Genomic DNA, 26335 nt, shown 5'->3' with positions numbered 1-26335 from the left:
TAATTTATATCTAATATGATTTTTGAAAATTGAAAAATGCGTGCATGTTACATAATATATATGTATAATACATATGACAAATGGAAAGGATGTAGTAAGTAAACGATCAGAATTTCCATGTATATCGTTATGTATTTACAATTTGACAACAAAACGTTAAACATAACAGGTAGCCTCGCCCTCGGCTGGAAAGTATAATCGAGGTATCGTTCTAGAAGAGCGCGAGGCCAGAGAGAGCTAAAGGTCTCACATAAATATAATAATATCCGTCATATAATAATTTATTACAATGTGTAATATGTATATATATATATATATATATATATTTATATATATATATGTTATTTAAATTTCTTAAACATCTGCTTAACTGTCCGACGTATTTTTCTCTTCTCGTCTTTTTTCTCTCCCTATCACTCTCCCTTCAGCTCACTTTTAATTACTATTACCAGCTTTGTTCCTTAATCTTTAATATATTCGGATTGTCCCGTACTTGATGATGATATTGTACAACGCCCACACATTTACTTTACGCTTGCGAATGCTGCTAAAATTTACGTTCGGCGATATGGCGTCGTTTTTTTGTCTTGTTTTTTTTTTCAAAATTCCAATCACGAACGCATTTGGATCGTTTCGCCATTATTTCTGTCAGACATCACGGCTCCAAGATATTTTTACATTCTTCCTTCATCCACGTTTTATGAGCAGGTGTTTTTGCAGCCAATTTGGGATCTTTCCGCTCTACGAACTCGAGTTAGTTCAATTACAAAAGTATAAGATCCTTCTAGGACGGTAAGATCCTTTGATTATGAGGATCCAAGGATTTAAGGATTTCAGGAGCTAACTAAGCCACTTCGTGGCCGCGATCGTCTCGTTTTGCTTAGAAAGCAAGCAAAATGCATTCTTTGACATCATGTTTAGCAAAGATGCATATGTACAAAACTTTGACTTTCGTCTATCGATTATCATCGATATATGGTTCCTTACAAACAGGATTTTGATAACATTCACATTTTATTGATCTTTTAATCTTCAAACTTAAAGATTAATAATTAAAACATTTTTATATAATTTTAAATACTTAACTATTAATTTTAAATTAATTTTAAAAACTTCAATAAATTCATTTCATATATAAAAGAAAGGTTCTTAAAATAGCCAAAACAAGATTTTATTTCATTTAACGTAAATTAACTTTTAAAGTTTTCATTGTATTTTGCATTGATACACGTATACTTTGTTTAATATTTTTAAATAAATATATAAATTTATTTCGTAAATTTATTATTTTATGAAATATGAAATGAATTGCAGTTCAAGTGTGTGAGTGTGAGCCTTTCATATTAATTTCTGTAGTCTTGTGGCAGTGTATTATGCATATAGTAGTTTTACTTTATTTTACACCTATATATGTATATATATTTATACAAAAAAAAGATAATCACGTACCATGTATCCGATGGAAGTTGAACTTTGAAGAATCTGTACCACATGATAAAATACATCGGATCGTTTCGTGGTATTTTGCGAGAAGAGTAACAGTTCCGAAGGAAATCGACTTATCCCGTGTATGACACGTTTGAATGTAAAACACGTTATTTAACAAGGTTTATCGCTCTGTAAAAATTGTAAGAATCCAAAGGAAGTATAAAAGATATGAAAGTATGAAGAATAATGCTTACGTTGTTTTGTAGTAGTTCATACTTAGTTATAAAGATCGAGATAATGTATTGGCAGAAATAAAGAAAATTATAATAGAAACATCCATGACAATGATTTAAAATTGTCCGGTTTCGTTATACATATAAAACACATGTGTGTAGATACGCGTACACGGAGAGGATACGAAGATCATGCTATGTGCGTATCATGTATCATAATTCATATGTGCAATACATATCGTTCGCAATGAAGCCACCTGCATGGCAGTTGTATTAACTGGAGCAACGATAACGAGCGATATCACTTGCATCAATGGTTTCCTTTCACGTTAGTTAGTTCCAATTCCAAAAGTAGTAGTTAAAAGTAGAATTTTAGAACTTTGTATAAATAAATAAGTTATTTATAAAAGAAAATTCTCTATATACAATCAAACATACGAAATATTTTATAAAAATTACGATTTAAAAAGGTATAAAGACTAAAGGTTTTAAATATTCAAAAATCAATGAACAAGCTCGCTCGTTATGCTCTCGATATAGTTTTTCTATGTTCATTCCTCTACGTTACAACAACATGACGTCACGCGTGGATATCAACACACCAACCGAAAAACAAAGTAACAAACGATACGCATGATGCATATACAGTTCTCTTAGAAAGTAGCAAACTTTGGCGTCCTTATGGTATATATAAATTCATATTATGTACAAGGAACATCTAACATTGTAGTGGCTAGAGTATTTCTTTTTTACATCTTCATCGCCGTCAATTTATATTGAGCCGTCCACCACTTTTCTCATCTCCTTTAACGACTAGAGATTCTCCATTATCAACTAATTAGCGGAATGCGTCGCTTTGATTCCTTCGCGCAAAATTTGATTGAAATTTCGATTGATCCAGGATGATCGCTTGATTCGCCACTTTTCTGTCTTTCTTATGTATTTTAATTAAATATTTACCAACGTCTACCGAATATCGAATTGTTTCAAGCAAGGCGCTGTTCATTTGTACTGCTTTTTTCGTTTATTGAGATTAAATTAATAATTATTAAGATTGTAAGGAAGTTTGTTCAAAAACATACTTTTTATATACTTTTCAAATCGCAAATTGTGTTCTTATTAATCAATTATTTTAGTTACACAAAATTATAAGTTTCTATAGAAATTTGAAATGTTCATTGTCTTTAGAAATGCATTTTAAGTTTAATATACCTTTAAATTTGAAAAAATTAAGAACTTTGTGAGACTGCAAAATAAATTTGAAATGTACGTTCCTTTAATTTGTATTTTCTCAGTACAGTGCAATTTCTGCCCTTCTAAAAATTCGTAATAGCGCATTTCGAAGGGCTTTTTTTAAATATTCGGTAGACCCGGCAATTTCGACTCGACCATCCCTCAGCTGTGAGGAATCTCTCTCTCTCTCTCTCTCTCTCTCTCTCTCTCTCCAGCAACCCCCCTCCGTTCGTCCGGAGCTCACGTTCCCTGGGACATTCTGCGTCGACCTGTCGAAATATTAATAGCTACTCAAAGCTACTTCAACAGGTCCGCGGCGAACTGCCTAGAGCAAGGTCGACGCCGTGAGGACATCTGGGACGACTGGCTTCGGAGGGGGGTCCAAGCATCACACTCGCATCTCGCTCATCGTGGCCTGCGACACGCGACTAGAAACCGTTGCGCTTTGCAAAAGAGGCTGGTTCTCTGGCGGACTCTTCGCCCTGGGCGGCGGAGGTGCTCGTGGAACCGTCAAATGGATGGATCCGTTTGGAGGACCCTGAAAAATACAAAAATAGTTTTTTCTTAGAACTAATTTTATAAAAAATATTTTTAATATTAAGAAAATTAAATTTTTAAAGTATATACAAAATTTTAAAAACCATTATTATTCATTTTTAGATAAAAAATTTCATTATGCTATTAAATTACGATTCATAATCTTATTAAAAAAGTTTCTAAAGTCAGATATAATATATGCAAGAAAGCAGCGGCGCCTCGTATTTTATCATCATAATTTCGATACGTTATTACCTACGTCTTACTCAGATACTAAGTCTTAAGTTCAAAAAGTTTAACAGACTTTGCAATGTACTTTATTAGAGAAAATACTATGCCGAGAAGCTATCAATTTTATGTCATATACGTTATCATTTACTGTTTTATTATGTTTTTCATATTTCCTTCATGTAAATACTCTAATATTATAAATTTTAAAAAATAAAATCTAACAGTAAAAAGTGTTTCCTATCTTAAAATTGCCGTGTTACCTGCGTTGAAGCCTCTTTTCCCCAATGTTTAAAAATTCATATCTTCCAGAAAAATAAAGATATACACTTCTTTCTAGGCTCATCTTAAAGATGAATTATGTGGCTATTTTTAAAAAATCGTGATTTTATTTAAAAAAATATAAAAAATCGACCTAGGTCAACTCCTACATGGTCATTTATCGATTTTTGATCCGAGAAATTTGTTGAGAAAATTTTTATTGCAGAAATCCAAAAATATGAAAAATCGACCTAGGTCAACTCCTACATGGTCATTCTTCGATTTTGACCCGAAAAATTTCTCGGAAAAATTTTTATTGCAGAAATCGAAAAATATAAAAAATCGACCTAGGTCAACTCTACATAGTCATTTATCGATTTTGACCCAAGAAATTTCTCGGAAAAATTTTTATTGCAGAAATCGAAAAATATAAAAAATCGATTTATGTCAACTCCTACATAGTCATATATCGATTTTGACCCGAGAAATTTCTCGGAAAAATTTTTATTGCAGAAATCGAAAAATATAAAAAATCGACCTGGTGGTGTGGTGGTGAATGGTGGTGATGGGTGGTGGTGGTGGGTAGTGGTGCTGTGTGGTGGTGGTGGATGATGGTAAGTAAAAAAAAAATTGGTTGATTGGTTTTCTTGCTGCGCTTACTTCTCGTAAGCGGCTGTGACATTGCATTTTGACAGTTGTGTGTATTGACGTAAATTATTTAATTGTAAATTATAGTAAGAAGTATTAAATAGTGCGCGCGAAGCGCGCGTTTGTAGTGCTAGTAAAATAAATTTTACAAAAATTTAATTGCACCGTTCACAATTGTGATTTTAAAAGGTTTTATACAAAAAGAATATTATGATAATAATTATTACAATTCAATTTATATATACTATATGATATATTTAATATACACATTTTATATAATAATTATTTTTTTTAATTGCGTAGAATAAAATAGAAGTTGCTTACTTGAGTTTGCGTATTTATGTCTTGAATGACTGAGGTTCGAGGAAGAGTGGCATGCTGCTGCTGATGCTGTTTTTGGTAATGATGTTGATGAGGCAGTGTATGAGTTCCTTGGCCTTGAAAAGGAACGCTAGAATCGTTAGGAGGACCTTTCATTACATTCCTGTAATAGAAATAATGGAAATAAATAAAAAAAAAGATAAGCATAATTATATGGCGCGACACATTTTTTGTTGTAATTTAGCAAAAATTATAAAAATTTCTATCTTAATAAAAGATATTCACACATTTTTCCTTTTGTTCTCAGTGAATTTGCCATAAAATAATATATCTCATTTTTACTGATCAATGATAATGACATTATTAATAGATAAAATAGCAAATAAATAATAAGAGAAATCAGAATAACATTTCGATACCTTCTTAACATTTCATTCTCGACATCGACGATCACTTGGCCGCCACCAGCGTAATGGGAATGCGGAGGTGGTGGTTGTTTCAGTTCGGTGAAACCACGAGGACCACATTGTTGATTTAACATTTGTTGCTGCTGAAGGCTCTTCACCTCAAGCCGCGTTTTATCTCTTTGATAATAAACGCCGGCGAATATCAGGACATTTAAGATCAGCAAGCTGCAGCCGATCGCGATTGTCACGCTTAAAGCTGTTGAATACGCCGCGTAACTACACATATAAGAAATTTCTTAATTAATACTTTAACGTGCTGGAAAAGCTCCAATATATTTTATTTCTCGTAAAAAAAAGTGGAAAGAATTTAATGTTTTAAATAATAATTTTTATTGGTGTAAACAAAAATTTATTTAGATAATAGAAATTAGAATAGAAAATATAAATAATAGAAGTTATAATTCTATTAAAGTTCGCAACAAATTTTATTTTCAAAACTATTGCAGCAGCATAGAAGTTCTGTAAAGCACACAGTTGCTTAGCCACCATATACTCCGAGAATACCCATATGATGCAAATTTCATGACTCTAAAATATTCTCGCAAAACTATGGCTACGAAATGACGTTTCATCTCATGCCATTTTGTCATGGGCAAAGTTTTACTGGCCGAACATATATAGCGACATGTTGGGGGAACTGCCGATAGATTCGAAGCAAGTTAAAGAGTAGAGTGCGCTTCAGCTTACGCTGTTAACGGCACTCAGTTTTGCTGAATTTTTTAAGCATGTTGCAGAGAAATAAGGAACGAGAATTTTATCAATGACAACGTTGATATATTCTGGATTTGCAATCATGATACAATTCTGTTCTTATACCTATTAGAAGTGTATTTGCTAACTCAATTGTATTCTGATATATGTTGCTTCCCCGAATCATAGCTCTTTACGAAAATATATCAGAGCTACGAAATGATTCGATTTCCGTTGCAATTGTTATTTATTTCACTTGCGGCACAATCTGTTTTCCTTATAAACGCGCGCCATTTCAATAAATAATTGGACCGCGCCGCGTATTCATTTATATAGGAGGTGATATTTATCACGTATCGATCCCAGATTGGTAAAGGGAGATTTCTAGACAAAAGTACTTAAAATTTGGGAAAATAACTTTGATATCATTATGAATCAGGATAATTACCCCGCAGCGTCCAAGCTGGCTAATGTGTCGGTGCTGGCGTTATGGACGTTTTGAAGATTGGTGCCCGGAATAAGGCTGACGCATGTCGTGATGCTATAATCCGTCGTGGTTGGTGGATCCGTGCTAAGGTTCTTCCTCTTGAACTCTTCGCTGATCCTGCTAAGAGGATCTGGTCTCACGAAGCCGTCGTATAGACTGGGGTCGCTATGGCCGCGGAACAAGTTGTGTCTGGAATCGACATCCTCCATTCCGGCACGATGAAGCTCTGGGACGAGGCGCAGCCAGACCGACAGCTGATGCGCTCTATAATGATTCTTCATTTTCGGTTTCATGCCTGTAACCACAAACATCTACTATAACATATGTATATGACAGAATAAACTAAAATTTTAATTTATTTTTTTCTGAAAAAGCAGAGCGAATCTATGAAATTATTATATAATATTTTTATTTTTGTTCTTATTAGACTTGCTAATACTTCATGTATTGTGAAAATGTAATTAAAATGCGTTAGAAATGTAGAAAGAAAAAGACGAATAAATTATAAATATTTTTACAATTTAGAAAAGTATAATCATTTATTTTAAAAGGTTCTACATCTATTCTAATACACACTGTATAAATATATGTGTTGGAAGTCGGAATATATTGTATAAAGAACCATAACGCCAATGAGAGAAACGGCATATTAGTGTTAAGCTGCATATCGTATTCCAAGTAATCCTGCGGCGGTCTCCAGTTTTGCACGATAATCTATTTCCGATGGCTTGTATGCAGCTGCAGCTCCAGGTTCACGGTTGATCTTGTTACAATGCAATGGGGCATGCAACTAGCTCGAATGTTGCCAAATTCTATTTTATAGCTGCAGATCGAAAAGAGGTTCTTTCTTAAAAAATTCAACAAGACAGTTTTATCAGTTTTATTCTCAACGTATATAGATTTTCGGTATCTTGAATTTTAAAAAGAACTCTATAGTAGGTTACTAGATCTCTCTAATTACTTCGTCCCATTCATTTAAGTTATTCCGCTTTTTCAACTTGTCATTAAACTTAATAAAAACTCTTACATATGTTAGAGTTCGATTTCAGCAAGGTTTGCTTTTGCGTTTGCAAATAGCCAAAGGAATATCCTTGGCTTACTGGGTCGGTATCTCATATACAGTTTATTTGCTTACGCGTCTATTTCGCTGATTCTAGCCAGCGCTTGTTTTGCTATCGCTGTTCCACCGTAAGAGACGCAAAACTCTTTGGAGCGCGCCGAATCGCGTGCAGGAGTCCTCAAAGGAGTTCGCTTTGATTTACGCTTCGCGGCAGCTCGTTTAATATTCGCGGATGCTTTGAAAAGGATACGATCTCACATACGCAGTATCATGCGACTCGTTCGATTACAGAACGGAAATATATTTTATAGGTGGAAATATACATATAGGTGGCATTTTCTCGATGAATGGCAGGGAAAAAAAAACAGAATTTACCCGATCACTTTCCTGCGTCGTTTCCTTCTGTATACATATATTGGATATAACAACTGTTTTAGGAGAAGAATTATAGTAAATAATTTTAGATATACTTAATGCTTGACGATAGCATGTGGTGCGTTTATACCGAATTGCAATTCTGAGATAGAAATCCTGCATAGAGATTTCATCCTGGAAATCCGATTAGTATTATAGTTAGTTAGCTTGCAAGAGAAGATACATCAAACATACAGGATCTAGACGAATATAGTTATTACTCGCGCTCGCGAAATACGAGTTAACGTAAAACGACTTGTTAGCAAATCTTCTGAAAAGCTTTACATTTCGCAGACGAATCAACTTGATTTTTGTCGAGATCATACAGTTACGCAGTGCTCGAAGAAAAAGCAGCGTGATATTACAGCAAGCAATTTATTAAACTAAAGTACAAACTAAAATTTGAATTGCGTGCTTCATGTTTACATTCTTATGCAAATTTGCTCTGAAGTTAAAGAAAACGTAACTTTATTTATGTTACTGTATAATACAGATAAAGAAATGCAATAATATAACGACTTTAGAGTACGTAAAAGATTTGAACACAGAATCTCGATATTTTTATTACAATATTAATAGAAAACAACGCATAAAAAAACTGTAAATTTTATTTTTGTGACATTATCAATATTTTTTATAATACTAAATTTTTTTTAAATGGCACAGAGAAAACACGTCCGCATATCGGCCCTTTAAATCTTTTTGTTGAAATATCTCTTTTAGAATTAATTATACTAATAATACTTTTGGAAAATGTTGCATTGATAAGCATTTTATATTCAAATCTATCTAATTGTATTCAATATTAAATTACAAAAGCACTGTTATATATATTTGCTGAATATATAATAATAGAAAAATTAATTTGTATGCGGCTCAATACACGAAAAAAAAACAATACGAGATTATTGCGGGAAAAAATGCGAAATGCTTTAATTAGAAAGGATGCGCAGGAATTCATAACGATCGAAGAATCACACAAATCGTTGATGTCAAACTAATCACTATCCAGTAATTCGTGTCCCTTTATCCCTTCCTTCCTTCCGAAATTGGCAAACACAGATCCGTGATTTCAGCGGGAGAAATACCACACTGATTATACATGCACATTATGATTTAATGTCCACGAATAATGACCATCGCTCACATCCATTCAGATAATCGTTTGTGGAGTGTTTGATTAGGTACATGTTATACATATTAAAATATTGGCTTTCCCTTTACTTCTTTCTTTCAAAGAGCTTTTATAATTATTAAAAATTCTACAAACGATATTGCCGCAAAAATTTATATTTATAAAAAAAATAAACTTAAAAATATGTAAACAACTTGTTAAAAAAACACATTTATATAACAGAAATAGATTGATTATTCTTTTAAAAGGATTAAAAACAGTATTTTATTAAAAATAATTTTTTCTTTATTTAATGCTTTTTATTAGAATTTTTTATTTCCTTTAATTTGTTTAAATTTTTATTAAAATATAACAATAACATGTTGAGATAACATTAATATCCTAAAAATTACAATGTTGAAAAATTATTTATTTTTTAAAATTCAAACAGCTTAAGGTTTCTTTGTGAACTTTCCAATAAACTTTTGTGAATTTTTTTCATGACGGCATCTGTCGATATTGGCAAAGTATTTTTCAATAAAGGCTTTTTATCACGCGATGTCATATTATATTTAGCTCAATCATAAACGTTGACTTACATAGAGACTTATCCGAACCTCAATTTGTATTATATTACTACATCGCAGAAACTACTATTCTATTATTTATAATTTTTTGACAAATATATTAATTTTTTTCATCGTATATCTTCAGTTATTTTAATAACACTTTTATTGTTTAAATGTAACACTTGTTGAGTTTAGGTTTAATAATTTGTATGTATATTTCTTCCTAACATAAAAATTATTATCCAAGCTTTTTAGGATTTTTATTATCTCGTTATAATATTATATCTTATTATCGAGTTAAGTTTTAACTCTTTAGAAGTTCAATTATTCTCTCCTTTTCAAAACTTATTCTTTTAAAATCTCTTAAATCTTTAAGTTAATAAATTACTTGACACTTTTCTCTTACACCTTTGAGAAATGAACAATTCTCATATTTTAACTCGTACGATTTTCGAAGTTTAGCATTCTTATTTCTTTAAATGCAACAACTCCAGGATTTACCCCGGTAAAGCTGAGAAAATTGTTGAAAGCGTATTTGTAAAAATAACGTATATCGCAATGCGCGTCACGTTTCTAGGAGCTATCCTGGCCAGGATATCTGTCCTCCAGTGACCCGATTCGCGTGATCGAGGTACAGTAGGAGCCGCGAGAATCGATGCAACCGACGTCACTACGAGTTTATTTCAATTTTCAATCTAATAAGAAATTCTTTCGCGACTATTTTTCAACCCGCCTCGTCTCCGGCGGACCCCCTTACGCGAGGTAGATTTGTCTCTCGATCTTTTTCAGCGACCTCCTACGTCCTCCGCTATCTCTCATGGCACCAGCGTCACCCCTTCCGCTATATTTCCCTCATGGAGCTTCCCTATCGCTCACCTCCCTCTTCTTCCTCACCCCAGCCGCTCCTCTCACGTTCATCGTATCGTTGCAGATTTTCCGTACCTTTTACACGACTTATCTCCCGCTATCTGCTACGGTTACCTTCGCCCATGCCCAGCGATAGTCCTTTCCTCTCACACCACCATCCTCATTTGTTCCACAAAATTCTCCGAGAAAATGACGGTACCTCGACCAGATACATAACTGCCGCCCGCGGGCGATGATTATTTTACGATCGGCAACCGAGCGCTTCGTCGTCTACTTTATTATATGCTAGATGCACGGACGGACGAATAAAGTTATCGTTATTTCCGACCGCAAAGAAGTTTGTCTTGGAAAAAAGTTGGCGGATTCTCACTGATCGTAATATTTTATTGAAAGAATTTTTCTGTTGTCTTGAATTCATAAAGTTTCAGAAACTCTATTTACGCTTGACATTTTGAGGTATCTTGTTGGAATGCTTTGTAACTTACAAATAAAGTAGAATATAAAAAAATAATACAGCGAGAGATACTTGATGATATATCCAGAATACTAATTAAAATTTATTTATTTTTTAACTTTTAATTTAACATTTTACAAAGTTTAAAGACTTTAAAGATACTCGTACAATTTGCGATATTTTTGTATTACTTTTTAATGCGTTGAATCTCATCATTGAATGCAATAATAAGATCTTCGGTCTTTTAAGCTCTTTATCTTAAATCTTTATTTTCAATCTAAATTGCTTGAATTCGTTCTCTCTTTCTCTATCTTTCTTTCTTTTTCTGAAATTCTAAAAGAATAAATTACATTTTATAAGGACTTGAATCTTGGTTTTTTTTTTTCAGAATCGTGTACGTAGATGCAATAAAAATTTTTTACTTTTGTCACTTTATTTTTGCAATTAACCGATCGGAACAATCTTTCGTTCTTGTGAAACTACCATCGGCAAATCAGGAAATTATTTTCATCGGGCGCAAATATACTCGGCACAGAAAATCCGAATAACTGACGAAATCGGGAGCAATCGGGAAAGGAAAGAGAATAGGAGGATTATCGGTCGCCAACTTCTCGTTAATTTCTTCTCTTTGACGATGTTTACTTCCTCCTAATCCATTAAGCGGTCCGTTAGCGCCATGACGTATTTTCCTATCTTCTCATTTCCCCTCCCCTTTCCCCTCCAGACCATTCTCTCACCAACTTTCTTCAACCACATTCATCCTCACTGCTCTTCCTATCCTCTCCTTCGTTGGCGAAACTTCGCGACGGGCACGTTCGCATCCTTGTAATCGGAGGCTAGCACCAAATTCGATACACCGATCACGCTTCTGTCGTCGACAAGGAATCCCATTTCCTGCACATGCGAGCCTCGTCTTCCAAGAAAATCTTTCCTATATCCTGCCGACGCTTCCTACTGCGAGAAGATATCCTCGTTATTTAACACATATGTGTGTTGAAAGTATCAGCTTCAGATTTCGTCTATATAATATTTCTCATTGTTTATGACATTATTCAAGCAAAAAATGTTGGATTATGGCTCTTTTCACGATGTAAAATTTTTTGTTTCTATTTTCTTATATATAATATCAAACCTAAAATTTGATTCTAAATTTCTTTTAGAAATCAGTAATATAACACACATTTAATATTTAAACGTCTATTCTTAACTTGGCTAAAATTATTTCCCGACGTTCTAAAGATAAAATCAGTTTAAATTCCGAAAATATGTAGTCACAAGTTTATTACCCTTCATGTAGCATTTATACTATTATGATGCATGCTATATTTGATGTACAGAAACAACCGACATACTGCAATCTTCATCATTTCTCGTTAGTAAATACCGAAACGCGGCTTCATCGTTAAGTTTCCTCCATGCAAGTATATATTTTCTGCTTCTGCAGCTCGAAATGCGAAATTTGCCGGCGACTTCAGAAGTCGACGGAGGCCATTAGCTCGAAGACGGCGGGCGTCGCGTAAACATGTTATTCAAATTCCGTCTTCATATCCGTTTTCAGACTACGTCAGTGCCCTTGACGAAGGGTTACTACGTGAGACGTCGAGGTCGAAGAGTAAGCTGCGAGAACAGCGCGAGAAGCCGTGAGAACGCAAATTGGAATGACGAAGGGCGTTGAAGGGTCGACGCGGTGGATTCTGCACGATGTCACTGCTAATTGCTATTCAATTAGTCGGGATTACACCTCGAATCCTTAGATCCTTCTACATTCACCCTAATGTATCTGCCAATCTACGTGTTCGCAAAGGGGTGCTATTTTTTAAATCACGTATCACCCCAGTATCACTATAAAACAATCATTTTTATTAGTTGTAAATCAGGAAAAAGGTATTTAGATACAGAAAATAATAAAAAAAAATGATAACATACTGAAATTATGTGCAATCAGTACGAGTACTTTCTCATGTTGTTTAATAATTTTTAAAATATTTCAATTAATTTTAACTCGTATCCAATCATTGAAATCTATAATGTAAAAAATATTCCATTACGAAAATATCAGCATTTTTGCGAGCTATTAATTATTACAGTAAAAATTTTAACATAGATATTACAATATAAAAATATAATCGAATTTGTTCTCCTCATGTATTTGAAACAATTATTAAGATAAATTATTTAAAATCATTTAATATTGTGAAGAAATGTTTCCTTTACCATCGATCAATTTTTCCATTAAAAATATTTCGCTCTGCTTACTCATATTTCAATAGTCGTATCTTACCAACACGAAACTTTCATTCTACTTTCGATAAAACATATAACTTTGGTATCACGAATAATTAGATTAAATTAGGTCACGTTAAGGTAATGCGAAATGAAATCTTGCGTTATTACTTTGGAGAAATTCGTTAATTAACAGACTGTAACTAAAACGATCGGTCCGTATTTTTTTATTGGCGATATACACGCTTCGTGTGGCATTCCAATTCCGGGGCGAGGTACATGGTGCCGAATATCGGTGTGGGTACATGCGCGCGCGCGTGCGCCTGTGTGTTGTGTGCGTGAGGGTATATATATATGTATGTGTGATCGATTTGCGAATTCGCACGCGCGTTTTTGCACGACCGAGCGGAATGACCGTTTTTACGTTTGAAGCGGCCTTTCGCGAGATGCACTAGCAATTATCCTAAATGCAGCCTCCCGTTACCCGAATGCAGAGCGCGACGACAGCAACGGAGTAGGGGGAGGATCGGTGTTAATTACTTTATCTGTTTACAGGTCCCGCCGAAAGCCAATCTCGATGGAAACGACTAGTTTGCGCCTCTTTTTGGGGCAGAATGTCCTACAGTGTGTGCTCTGTCTACGCTAAAAGTTGTGGACGCGATGTGATTGAAGGTAAAGGAATGGTGAGTGATGCCCTTTAATTCTTTTAGAATTCTCTGATAGAAAAATTTTATATTAATTTCAGATTAAAACTAATACAGATGTTTTCTCAATAAGACTAACTTTACTTAACATTTAAAAAATGCAAGTTTCTTTAATACTTAATCAAACTCATGTAAACATTTATCAAATAAAATTTAAAGCTACGCTTTTACACAATTTCTTATAGTCTTAACAAATCGCTAGATGCATCCATGCAAGATCATATTATATAATTCGTTGAATTTTGCAACACTTGTAGCATTGACGACGCTTTTGAATTTCGAGTTTCTAGTTCGTGCTTGTTCAACCGGATATAGCGAATTCCGCGAAATTTCCGCCGGATGATTGCACGAGGAAGCAAACGAAAGAATTTCGATATGGTGGTGCATCGTGGCTGACTTCGTTCGCGGTAACTGGCAGAGAGACAAAATTTTATTTATGACGTGTTCTGAGGTTTTTTCACAACTATATTAATTAATATTAGTCACTAATTTATAATAATTCACCTATAACTTATTGAAAATAGTTACACGTTTTTTTGTTTCTACAATAATAGTATTCGTTTCTTCAATGTATTATTTAGTTATATATTTACGAGTAATACTTATATATGATTAAATTTTTTTGATGAACGCAAATTGTTTTTAATGATTGTTTTAAATTGTAAATATATTTTCCGTTTTTTCTTTTTCTCTATTTTTTATTTGCTATTTCAGATATTAGTTTTCTTCGTTGCAAGTATTGTTTTGAAGTGACCAGAGTTACAAGGATAGTTTCAATTTTATAGGGCGTACTTCAATCTCGCCGGTACTCTCTTGTATATTTTCATTTTCAACGCGCCTCTTTTGTCGCAACGGATTTATATGCGCTGATCTTAAGAGAAGCAAAGCGTCTTTCGTTCTTCCGTTATGAATATCTAAACGCGATACGCATTACCCGTGCCTGAAACGTATCTCATGTATTAAGATTTTTAATGCCAAGACATATATAATCTCTCTCTTATACGACTACTAATAAATATTATTACAACAAAATATCGTTTTTCAGCATTATATTTAATGCTCTTTGATAGAACGATCGTCGAACTCTACTATTTCCCATTACTTGGGTTAACAATCTCGTAAACAAGTAGATCAAAGTGCGCAAGTCTCTTCTGGCACGAGCAACGGTTGTAATTCGTCGTTACAATGTTTACTGCAAAGGGAACGCATTAGGTCACGGTAAGACCTACGAGCACGCAGTCGCGCGAATTGCTAAGAAAGGCAAGTTTCCAATTACGGAAGTAGCGGAGCCAAGTTTATCTAAAGAACTAGGAATTAGTGTTCCCAAGGCACAACGGAAGAGTCAGATCTACGTTTTTGCAAATTAAAGATGAATGTGTTGAGAGTTTACTTAGAAATGTTTACATTGCAATCTAATTGGCAAACTTCAGTTGCATATTATAGCTTTTTAATATGTTTACTTTTGTGTCACCAGATGATCCGTAAATATTTTTTATATTAATTCATAATTAGACGATTAACTTGAAAAGTTTTTGTATTTTTACAATTATTTATTGCATTTGGAATTACGTGTTGTATGCTTTAACCTTTAAATCACTATATCGGTCTCACCGTTATTGAAACGTTACTTGTCAATCATTTTCTTATTTGTCGCCATTTAAATATATTTTATTTCTATTGTATACGAGATTTTTTTATTAACCCTCATATTAAAACATAGGTTTCTTTTTCCCCGTCACAAATATTCAGAAAACATACATTTTTATTATACGTAACTTATAAAATTAGCGAGAGCATAATAGCTGTCAGACCGCACATTGTGGTAGTGTAATTTTTGGGATGTGGTGGTTTAAAGGTTAATATACATATATTTGAAGGCAATGATATCGCAAAATGATATCCAGATACATGAAGCATTTAAATATTTTAGAGAGATGGAGGGAGGAACGAGAGAGAGAGAGAGAGAGAGAGAGATTTAGGGAGTAAAAAATTCAGATATTCAAAGTATAGTATTCAGAGAGATAAAAAAAAACGTTATTGTAGAATCAATGTATCAAATATTACACAGTATAATTTGAAAAATAAAAAAGTCTTTTTACAAAAAGTTATATTACAATTTCTATGGAAATAAGTAAATTGATTGTTTTGTTTATTAAAAGAAGATAGCCAGAAAGGGAGAAGATAGATAGAACAGATAGATAGATAAAAATGCTACAAGAAAAGAAAGAAAACGAGATAGACAGAAAGCGATAACGAACGGGTTTAGAAGTACAAAGAGAATTCGATTTACCATGCGGTAGGAGACTAAAAGGGCCACTTTTGCGGATTTTAACGTCGATTCGACGGGCGCCATATAGGGGTACAGCTTTGCAGTTTCGCGACTCGGTTAATGGTAAATCCAACAATAATTCCAGCGAAAGCTGCGCCAGCAAGCGTGCAATTTACAATCATTACTGGCGATACGTCCGAACAAAATACTGTCGTTATTTCGAATTCTGAGAACTTATGCGATCAATACATATGTCGGCATATGTATTTGCAGAACCGAGTAAATACCTTGTGTACATAGATGAAAATAATTTTAAATATCGAGAGATTTATTGATTGTAATAAAAGAAATTTACGTGTCTTATTTTCAGTGATAAATTATTTGAAGTACAAAAGTGGATAAAGCAACAAGAAATTCTGAAAAGAATTTCTTGGCTAGCATTGAAGGATGAAAGAAGAGAAAACATTGTTTAATCTTTTGGTTGATCTACTATACTCAATCGAGCATAGTAGAGGATAAATATAAACAGAGTTTTACTTCAAGTAAATTATAAAAGAGTGATACATTTTAACGCAGACAGATATGCATAGAAACCAAATTTATTTAGAAAGAGTATTTATAAATAGACTAGGATACAAATTATTGCAGTTAGTAATTTTGGAGTGAAAGGAATATAAGTACATTTCTTATTCTGAACGAAATTGAGAAATTTTAATTATCCTCTAATTATACTTTTAATCGTGCTGGGTAATTTATTTCTGTCGATAGCAAATGCAAACTAAATCTGAATAAAAGTTTAACAGACATTTCTTTTGTCAAATATATCCATTTTGGAGGATTAACGCTTTCCAATAAATTGCGCAAATTTGATTTTAAACGTGCGTAGATTCTTGTAATCGATTGTATCTCGCGTTTGATAGTTAGCGTATGTACAACAATGGGTCAAAGGGACGAAATTAGATTGTTTCGATCCCGTCCTTCCCACGTTCACGCATAATTTACGCATGCGTAGTATCGAACGTGTTGTGTATATTTGTATGTGCGTTTGCACATGCACACATAGATATACATATAATACGGAATCATGAATAGGATAGCATGACAAAGAGATTGTATTGGATTAATGCAACGATATCTGATCACTGATGCTACTAGGAGATGCGATGTGCTGCTAAGATATGTAAGTGAATAGTTCAAATAATTTAAGAATTGAGATGAGAAATAATAAAAAAACAAACGTTTTCAAATTTAGAAATATTAATTTGAATTTTATGACAAAATTTTATAAAATTTAATGCAAAATTATCTACTTAGTTGAGAGTATTTGCAATATAATATGTAAAATATATATGTGTGAGGCAAGGGAGATATAAGAGGCCATGTGCCTACAGATTCTCAGATTTGTGCGTGATGCAGCAAGAATTTAAATATTCGTTGGTAAAAGATTCTCGCGCGCGAGAGACTTTCTTGCAGGAAATTTAAAATGATTTCTGAGAGGAGCTTTACGCATGGCGGCGCGTATAGTACAGGGATGTTATGAGCGAAAACCGCTTAACCTGGGCCGTTCTTTACAACATTCATGAATTTTTCAACGATTAGCCGGCGAAGAGAGCATCCTAGCATTTAATTCGGTCGCCTTTATTAAATTCGAAAGACGAGAATGGAATGTCCGAACTTACTTCGTTAATTAAAGAAGAAGAGACGTCGCGCGCGGGAGTCGGTGAGAGCGAGAATATTGCGCAACATCTGAAATACGATTTTACGGTAGGAAAAATACGGCTGCGCGCGAGAGTAGAAACTGTCGAATCGTGTCGAGACCGACAGGCGGCTGGCATAAAGTCTTTTTAATATCTTCCCGTGTCATCCTTTCGCTGCCAACTTCGCAACTTATGAACTTCAGCGACATGCACGTTCTTAAAAGCAGGACGCAAAACGCGCGGAAGTTTTTAGTGTCGGTGAATTTATGATGGAAAAATGTGGAAATTTCTAGACTCGAAAATCTAGAAAATCGATTATACTTGGTAATAATTCATGGGTTTATACGATATAAGAAGCGCCGTAGAGGTCGAATATTATCCATTTTAGGCGGGAAAATTTCATCTAACGATTTGGATTTTCTGCGGGTTTAAAATAAAAAGAATTTTTAAAATTAACAAATGACGTAATAAATAATAGCAAGAATGATATAAATCCGTAAGAATATACGTTGAAGACGAGATAGAAGATAGGAGGGAAGAAAAATGCGGGGACATAGCGGGAAAAACATATCTCGGCGGATGTGGAGGAAAATGGCGGGAGACATGTGTCGGCGTTTACGCCGCAACTTATCTGGTGCTACGAACTCTTCTTTTTACCCTCAACGTAGTCGCAGCTCGATGCCGGTATCTCGAATGCAAGGAGATCCTGCAGGATCATGCGCAAGTGGAAACGCCTTTTGGAGAGCTAAGAAATATTCCTGGGAGGGCAAATCGTTCGATGCGATGAAAAATTGACTTTCAAGACGTTCTATAATCTAACCTCCCCTCCCTCTTCTTTCTTTCTCTGTCGTTCTCCTTTCTTATATAGGTATCTTACATATCGTGCCTCCTACATCTCTCCTTATCTTTTCTTATTTTGTCCTTTCCTCCTGAGAATCTTCTTGTTCTATCTTGTTTCCCGCCGTTTTCTTTTATTTTATCGTTGTCGTACTTTGTCATTTTATCTTGTCTTTTACTCTTTGTTATTTTGTTGATTGCCTGGTGTTTATCTTTTCCTCTTTTCATGTTTTACTTTTCATCTAATTTCTTGATTACATTATTCTCTTACTTTTCTTAGTTTCACGATTTTTTTTACAACTTTTCCTTATTTTTTTAATTCCCTTTTCTTCTGACTTTTCTAAGGTGAAGAAAATAGAATAGATACTAAGATGTCACGGATTATAACCTGCACGATATAAGGACGCGAAGAATGAAGAAGGAGTGAAAAGTATCTAGCCGATCATGAAGGGAGTAATCCCCGTGAACAAACCAGCGGGATGTTTGACGCGGGGATAAAAAAGGAAGATCACGAGGATGGACGGGAAATTCAAGAAAAATGATGCTGAAAATATGGAGCAATTTAGAGGCGCGCACTCTGCTCCTCCCGATATGCTTTCATCGTCGCGAAAACGTGTCGCCCTGCTCGAATCGATCAAAGCCGCTGCCACAATCTCTTTGTGTATTCCAGAATATATAGAATATGCTCCATCTATCTCAGTTAGTCACAGTGATATTGTTTCACGTATTGTTTGTTTTAAATAAAATCCAATTCAAATTAAAGTTGTTTGGTTTAGAAATATATTATGTGTGTGATGTAGAAATTCTTTACTTAATTTTAGTTATTAACGGTAACTTAGAATCATCTGGATATTTTTATAAATGATATTTTAATAAACTGTACTTTTAACACATTTTTTGTAAAAGTTTAAAGTCAGCGAAGCAGAACAGAATACAAAGTTAATGAAGCCACTATAACCGTATACAACGTAGCGTGTCAATACCCGATCGTACTGTGACAAATTCACAATCTGTCCCGATTTCCCAACGTTTCCGCCATGTATCTTTGCCAAGATCAGAGCGATCCTTCCAAGAAAAGCGATTGTAGAACGACACCTTGCATTTTCAATTGATCCCCTATTGTCGGATACCCGTTGGTCTCAATCGATCGTTCTCGAGTGTTCCACGTGTAAGATGAGACCTACCCAAGGCTCGTCGACCTTCTCTCGTATTTTCTGTGGCTCAAAAACCAGCCTAGGGTCAAGTACATTCAGGATTCGCCCTGGCGATATTCAACGCGAAATCCTTCAGCATGATTTACGGCAAGTGGGAAAAATTTATATGTGCGTGTGAGAGTAAGTGCACACGTCTGAAACTCCTCGCATTAGCAGGACCTGTGGGAACTGAAGATGCAAAGAATCCAAGGGCTAAAGAATGGAAAGATCCATCTAACTGCTTTAACACATCTCACTCTTTGGGTCTCTTCACAAATGCTTTTCTTCCATCTATTTATTTTTTTGAGCAATCTTTCTATCCGATATATAATACATTGAATTTATAAGATTAATCAAGTGTTCAATTTTCCAGATATATAAAGATTAAGTAAATAAAATATATAAATTTCTATTCGTATAAGTTTTAAGTATATGTATAATTTTAACTAAAAATATTCCGTTTTCAAATTGTTTATGTAAATCTAAAAAATTATATATGTCTATTTTAAGATGCAAAATAAACTTGCAGTCTAAACTAGAATACATTAATAAAATAAAATTAAGCTCAAATTTTTTCCGAACATAAATTATTTTACAATTCATTACTTATTATTATTATAACTAACTTTATTTTTATTTATGCTAATGTTCATTCGTGCTGATTAATTAGAAATAATAGACTATATTGCGAAATCATTCTTAGATTTCACGAAAATTCCGTAGATCACAATGATAGACTAACAATGATAATAATTCTGGACTATACATAGCTTCAGCTTAATATAGCGTGTCAACTCCTTGCAGCATCCGCAAATTTTTGTCACATTTAAGCACAACACTTTTCACGGCGTTTTCCTCACATGATGCTTTGTTTTTTTAATACACTTATTATTTATCATGCGTGAATCATTTTATGCTACATTAAATGGTTCAAAAATAGAGATTTCTCATCATTTTCTTTTTGTTTTAACATTTTATTTGTCAGGTGAGAATTTAAAATTATTTCCCCTTAAACTTGTACATTTAAAATTTATCACTTAAATTAAATTTAATTAAATTTAGTCCTTAAATAATTATATAGTTTTACAAAAGCTTTTTGTGTATAATAACCACATTATTTTATAATTAAATAATTTTTAGTTAAATTAAATTAAATTAAATACATTTTTAAGCAATAAAATATTAATATTGGAATTTTATCTTCAATATTATAATTTAGTCTAGACATTTTCCGCTTAAGTGCTTTATTCATGTATTATTTTCTGCAGATATCGTGACATCAAGTAAAATATTGATTATCAATTATTGAAAATAAGGACATATTTATAAATGATTGCATTTCATTAAAAACCCGTTAGCGAAACATTAACAAAATCAGCAAATATTTTTTTTAATATTCCTCGTGAGATAAAGAAATATCATAAATATGAATTTTGAGACTGAGATATGGATATTCACATATTTGAAACTATTAATATACACTGCTTGGCATACTAAATAATAGCACTTTACCTCGACTAGTGCAGTGACTAACCATGGAATGCGGATGGGAGAGTTAACGGACGGACAATATTCCGACAACGTTATTCGCGTTAATCAGGCCGCCGGCGATCGGGAGCTTATTAAAGAGATTTCCCGAAATCTCGCGGCAGGTGGTAACAAATTATCCCGGTAATACTTTAATGCCCGGCGCGGGAACTTGGAGCGAGTTGGAGTTCCCGCGGGTACCGTCCGCAAAGCCTGCAGCTTCTGCATTATGCGCCGTCCCTGTGCTTAACTATGGCAATATCGACGGACACGTCGCGCGAGTAACTTACGGCTATTCGTACCGCCTCGGCCGGCACCAACTTCGTCTCCGTTGGAAAAGGCAATATTAATACCGGATGTAATCTCCGGCTGCATTCAGAGAACCTCGAGCATACTTGGTCATTACCGGACTTCCGGCGTTTTGGATCATATTATACAAGAGTAGCCTAGAAAAAACTGAATCGATACTGCTGCTGCCTTTCGTCTCTTTTCTTCTCTAATTTTATAAGATTTATATTTCACTTTATTGTATATATACATTTGCATTCACGATGTCTCATAAAAAACGGGAAAGAAAACCAAAAAAGAAAAGACATTGAAGATTACTTTATTAAAATTGTAGCTAAAATTGATTAATAAATTTACTTGTGTAGTATTATTATAAAAGTTTTAAAACATTAGCGTAGTAATAAAAATTTGTTACCAAATAAATTTTAATAAAAACGTTATTTGATTTTTTTATTGTAATAGTTAAAAGTGACACTTTTATAATTTTACTACTATTTGATTATTTTTTATTTATTTGGCATTAATTGTTTGTAATTATATCTAAATATATAACGCATTTAAAAATATGTCTAGCAAATGTAAAAGTATTTATGATATTTAATATACAAATAAATGTTTAAATATATATGTGTTTATCAATTAAATATATATTTAATCTCTCTCTCTCTGCAATTTTTCGTGATTTTTTACTGGGCTAAATGATATTACACCGCGAGATTTTGCAATTTCGTTGTTGTTTAACGTTGCCACATGCAGATGCGGGTGTCATTCGGTCTATTGGAGATGCGGTCGGTAGCGTTAATGAAATTTCGTTGAAACATTTCGTGTGCTCGTCTACAAAATTGGTCATGACTAAATTATGAAGAACAACGCGCGCATTCCCCGCGATGACAATTCGAAGTTTTGCACCGTTCATACGATTAGCGACAGCCATTGTCTCAGGCGCGCTCGAAAATTCACGACGCCACTAATTTCGCGAAAACGGTATTCATTAACCTGTCAGTGGCAGCGCACGTGTTGTCCTTTCGATCAATCGTTATTGAAGACATGGATGGCTATGTCAACAAGGCTAATTCGGTGCTAGATAAAAGTGAGAAACCAACGAAGATCCCGACATTAACTTCTGCATCCTTAAATGGATTAATATCTTTATATTAATATCGAAATTTAAATACGTTTTTAGAAATAGCATAATATAATTTAAAAAATAAAATTTTTAATTAAAATTGATAATTACAATAAAAACCTTAATAATTTTGTATGTAAGCGATAACCGTTATATCGAGTAATTAAAAAAATTATAAAATAAATTATTAATTTTTGTCATCCAATTTAATCTAGTTAAATTGGATTTGGTATTACGTTTGGCGTGACATTAACTTTGAATTTTCGTCGAAATAAAGAAGCACACGTTCTGTATACTTATACGTACATTATCACCGACCGATCAAAATCATCAGCTGAAAATTACGCCACGGCCAACTGGTACAAGATGACCAACATGCGTTGGCATAACGCGTGTGTCCTGATTAAAATCCCATCAGGCTGCTACATTATAGGACGATAAACAGACACGGCAATCTTCTACACCATTGCGACCGCTATTAAATCATTGTCGCTGTTTATCATTTTAAAGAATTATATTTGCAATTATAAACAAATCAGATTTAATAAAATGGTCAACAAAAATGTTTGTAAATTTGAAAATAAGAAATAAAGTACTGACATATTTTCTAAAATATAAAACTTATACATACGTATCAATTTTATGATTTTAATACATGATTTCTTTTCAACTGATCATTTTCCACTGTTGTATCCAACTGTTGACGACATAATATTACATAATCGATAGTGCAAAACGGCTGCAAAAATGCGTGACAGCCGTCGTTTTATTTTCATGTGATAACATTGCAATCCTTCTAGCGTCATTGATGCTGACACAGGCGCATCTAGTGGCTGCGACCGCTAAGCTCCAACCGTGAGCGCATTAATTCTTAACGCCAAATTGGCATTGCATTAGCGGCACTCTGTCATGGTAATACCGTGATTAAGTGCTACACACCTACGCCGTAGCATTCGTCTGGACAACGTAGCGCTGTATTTGCATTGTGTGTTTGGCGCCAAAAAGTAATAAAACGATATACGTAATCTCATTTTGACATCCCTGTCATACGCTTGCTCAACAGTGCGCATCATGTATCGATCAAATGTCTATAAGGTTATCGCTTTTTATTATCTTGATGCGTCTTCAAATAGAGTTTGACAAAATTAGTCAAATTAATAATTAAGATTTTAAGTTAACGATTAAAAGTTTCGATATGATATTAAAAAATGGTAATAAAAGATCTTAATATCCTCTTAAATTGATTATTGTTTTAATCTTGCTTTTTGAATTATACGTATGCATTTATATTTATATTTTTGTAAATTATAACAACAGCGTTATTACAACAGCATGAAATGAAAGTTAGTTTTGAAAGTAAGTATCTTTTCTCATGAATTTAGCCATTTTAATTTGCTTGTTGCCAGTTACGCGGGGTCAATTGCGAGCTAGACTTCAGTTGGAGTGTCTTCGTTATGACCTGGTCAAGAGTGCAAAGTGCTGGACCTATGGAAGTTACTGTACGTCTGCCTACGTACAAGTTAATTTATGCTCATTTCATGTCCAACTCTGCACGCAGACGGCATACGGTGTCGGGGCGTGCATTACATAAACACGTAACATGTCACATAGGGACGGGTGTTCTGTTGCAAATGGAAGCGTGCTCATCAGCATCGCCATCGATGCTTTAGGTCTCGACCATTTTAATCTCCGTGACCCGTATACCGGAGCGACAGTTATTCGCCGACACTCATGTCAAATTGCTTGACGTTTCCCCGCCGCGAATTGCGGCCGCGAGGAAATCCTACGGGAGCCATGCATCGTTTAGTAATGCACGTTTCGTCAAATGTACGGAGACACGCGTAGTACATAATGTAGAATTACGTTCAATTTTATAACTTGGTCGGTAGCATGAGTCTCGGCATGACCGCATATGCCGTGTTTTGATATTAATTTAAATATCTATCTCTGTTTGTCTTTAATATATGTATTCCATTGAGAATTGAGGTGATTTATTATTGTAATTGCAATACACAAGAACTTAAAAATGTATTAAAATGTTCAAGAAATACTTTTTATTTCTAACTAACACCATATATTATAGCATAACTATAACATTGATTCTCGGTACGTCTGCTGACAGTTGGCTAAGATATTGCGTGCAGCTTTAAGAATGTAGTTATTGCACAATAATAAATATCATTTAAGCTGTATTGATGAACGAATGATTCGATCTGACGGTCTCCTGCAGATTTGCGTGAGCGTTTTTAAGAGGATTTGATACTGAATCGTACAAGAAAACCTTTTAGCTGGTATCGAGGGTGCAATCGGGCGAGATAAATTCGAGCATGGCGGAGTAATCACCCGATAAAGTTGTTGACCCGTGATTTTTAATCAATCTTCGTTCGCGCATCGCCGTGATCGGTCTGCGAAATCCGAAAATCGAATGAACGCCAGCGAGACCCGGATTGACCGAATCTCATCGAGTACAGCTGGAAATCGTTACTTTAACATCAACAATACTTACGATCGACTATACTTTAACGTATCGAAAAATCTTCATTAATCCTAGTGTATTCTATAATATATCGATCATCGCGGATAAGAATACTGAAATTTAATAAAAAAGTTAATAAATAATTAAAAAGATTACATTAAGTTTTTGTTATTATCTGTAAAAATAAAAAATGACAAAAGATATTTATAATCAAAAATTCAGGACATCCAAAATTTAAAAAATTTCATTAATTTCACTTTTGGTAAAATTGAATAATAATAATATAAACATATAATAATAATAATGATTTATCTAATACGTGATAATCTAGTTGAATCATAAAAGATTATCTGCAAATAGCAAATCGAGCAATTTGATCACCTGCTGATTAATCACTGAATTACGAAAAACCGCGTTTCTTTCAGCTGCCGTAGAAACGAAGCTCTGTATGAGAAAACGCGGTTTTCATTAGGTACTAAGTAATTAATTGGCACTTCATTTGCATAACTGTCACAAAGGCTACTGTTTGATCGATGTTCTTTAGCGCATTAATTGATCGATGGTTCTGTTCAAATCCTCGAATTCCCCGTGCACCTTCATGTTAAATTAAAAATTTGAATGTATCCAGAATTTCGATAATCCTTCAATTTAATAGAAATATTAATTCGATAGAAACGTCACTTTAAACTTCTTATCGGACTTTTTCAATAAAGAAGTAAACAAAGTAGAGCATAAAAGTTCCATTTAACATTTTTTTGTATTAAATATTTCTTTATTTTTCGCATTTAGTATTTTATGGCTGGTCGAATGCGAAATTCATCGAGCATCAATCAAGATAATATCCGAGGAACTGCAAGAAAATTTTAATTTTATCCAAGCGGCAAACTTTTTAATAGTATAATTGCAACAAAATGCTGAGTGATCGATACCGCGATGCGGTTGGAAGCGGGATATAATGACGACAAGAATGGAGGTAACAAGAAA

General features: G+C 33.9%; 1 protein-coding gene across 1 annotated transcript in view; it reads right to left on the bottom strand.

Annotated features, from left to right (window-relative positions):
• Nucleotides 1-1138: 1138 nt before the first annotated feature.
• Nucleotides 1139-26335, bottom strand: part of LOC105457401 (neuroligin-4, Y-linked-like) — a 189118-nt gene continuing 163921 nt past the window's right edge. Inside the window, exons 11-14 of the mRNA XM_011702041.1 lie at nucleotides 6495-6828; nucleotides 5309-5572; nucleotides 4893-5052; nucleotides 1139-3432 (exon numbers count right to left, since the gene is read on the bottom strand). Of these exons, the coding sequence (XP_011700343.1) occupies nucleotides 3283-3432; nucleotides 4893-5052; nucleotides 5309-5572; nucleotides 6495-6828 (908 nt within the window). The 3' untranslated portion in view covers nucleotides 1139-3282. The remainder of the gene's footprint in view (nucleotides 3433-4892; nucleotides 5053-5308; nucleotides 5573-6494; nucleotides 6829-26335) is intronic.

Source organism: Wasmannia auropunctata, unplaced genomic scaffold, assembly GCF_000956235.1.
Source record: "Wasmannia auropunctata unplaced genomic scaffold, wasmannia.A_1.0 LD335244.1, whole genome shotgun sequence".
Lineage (NCBI taxonomy): Eukaryota > Metazoa > Arthropoda > Insecta > Hymenoptera > Formicidae > Wasmannia > Wasmannia auropunctata.
This window is presented reverse-complemented; position numbering and strand designations above follow the sequence as displayed.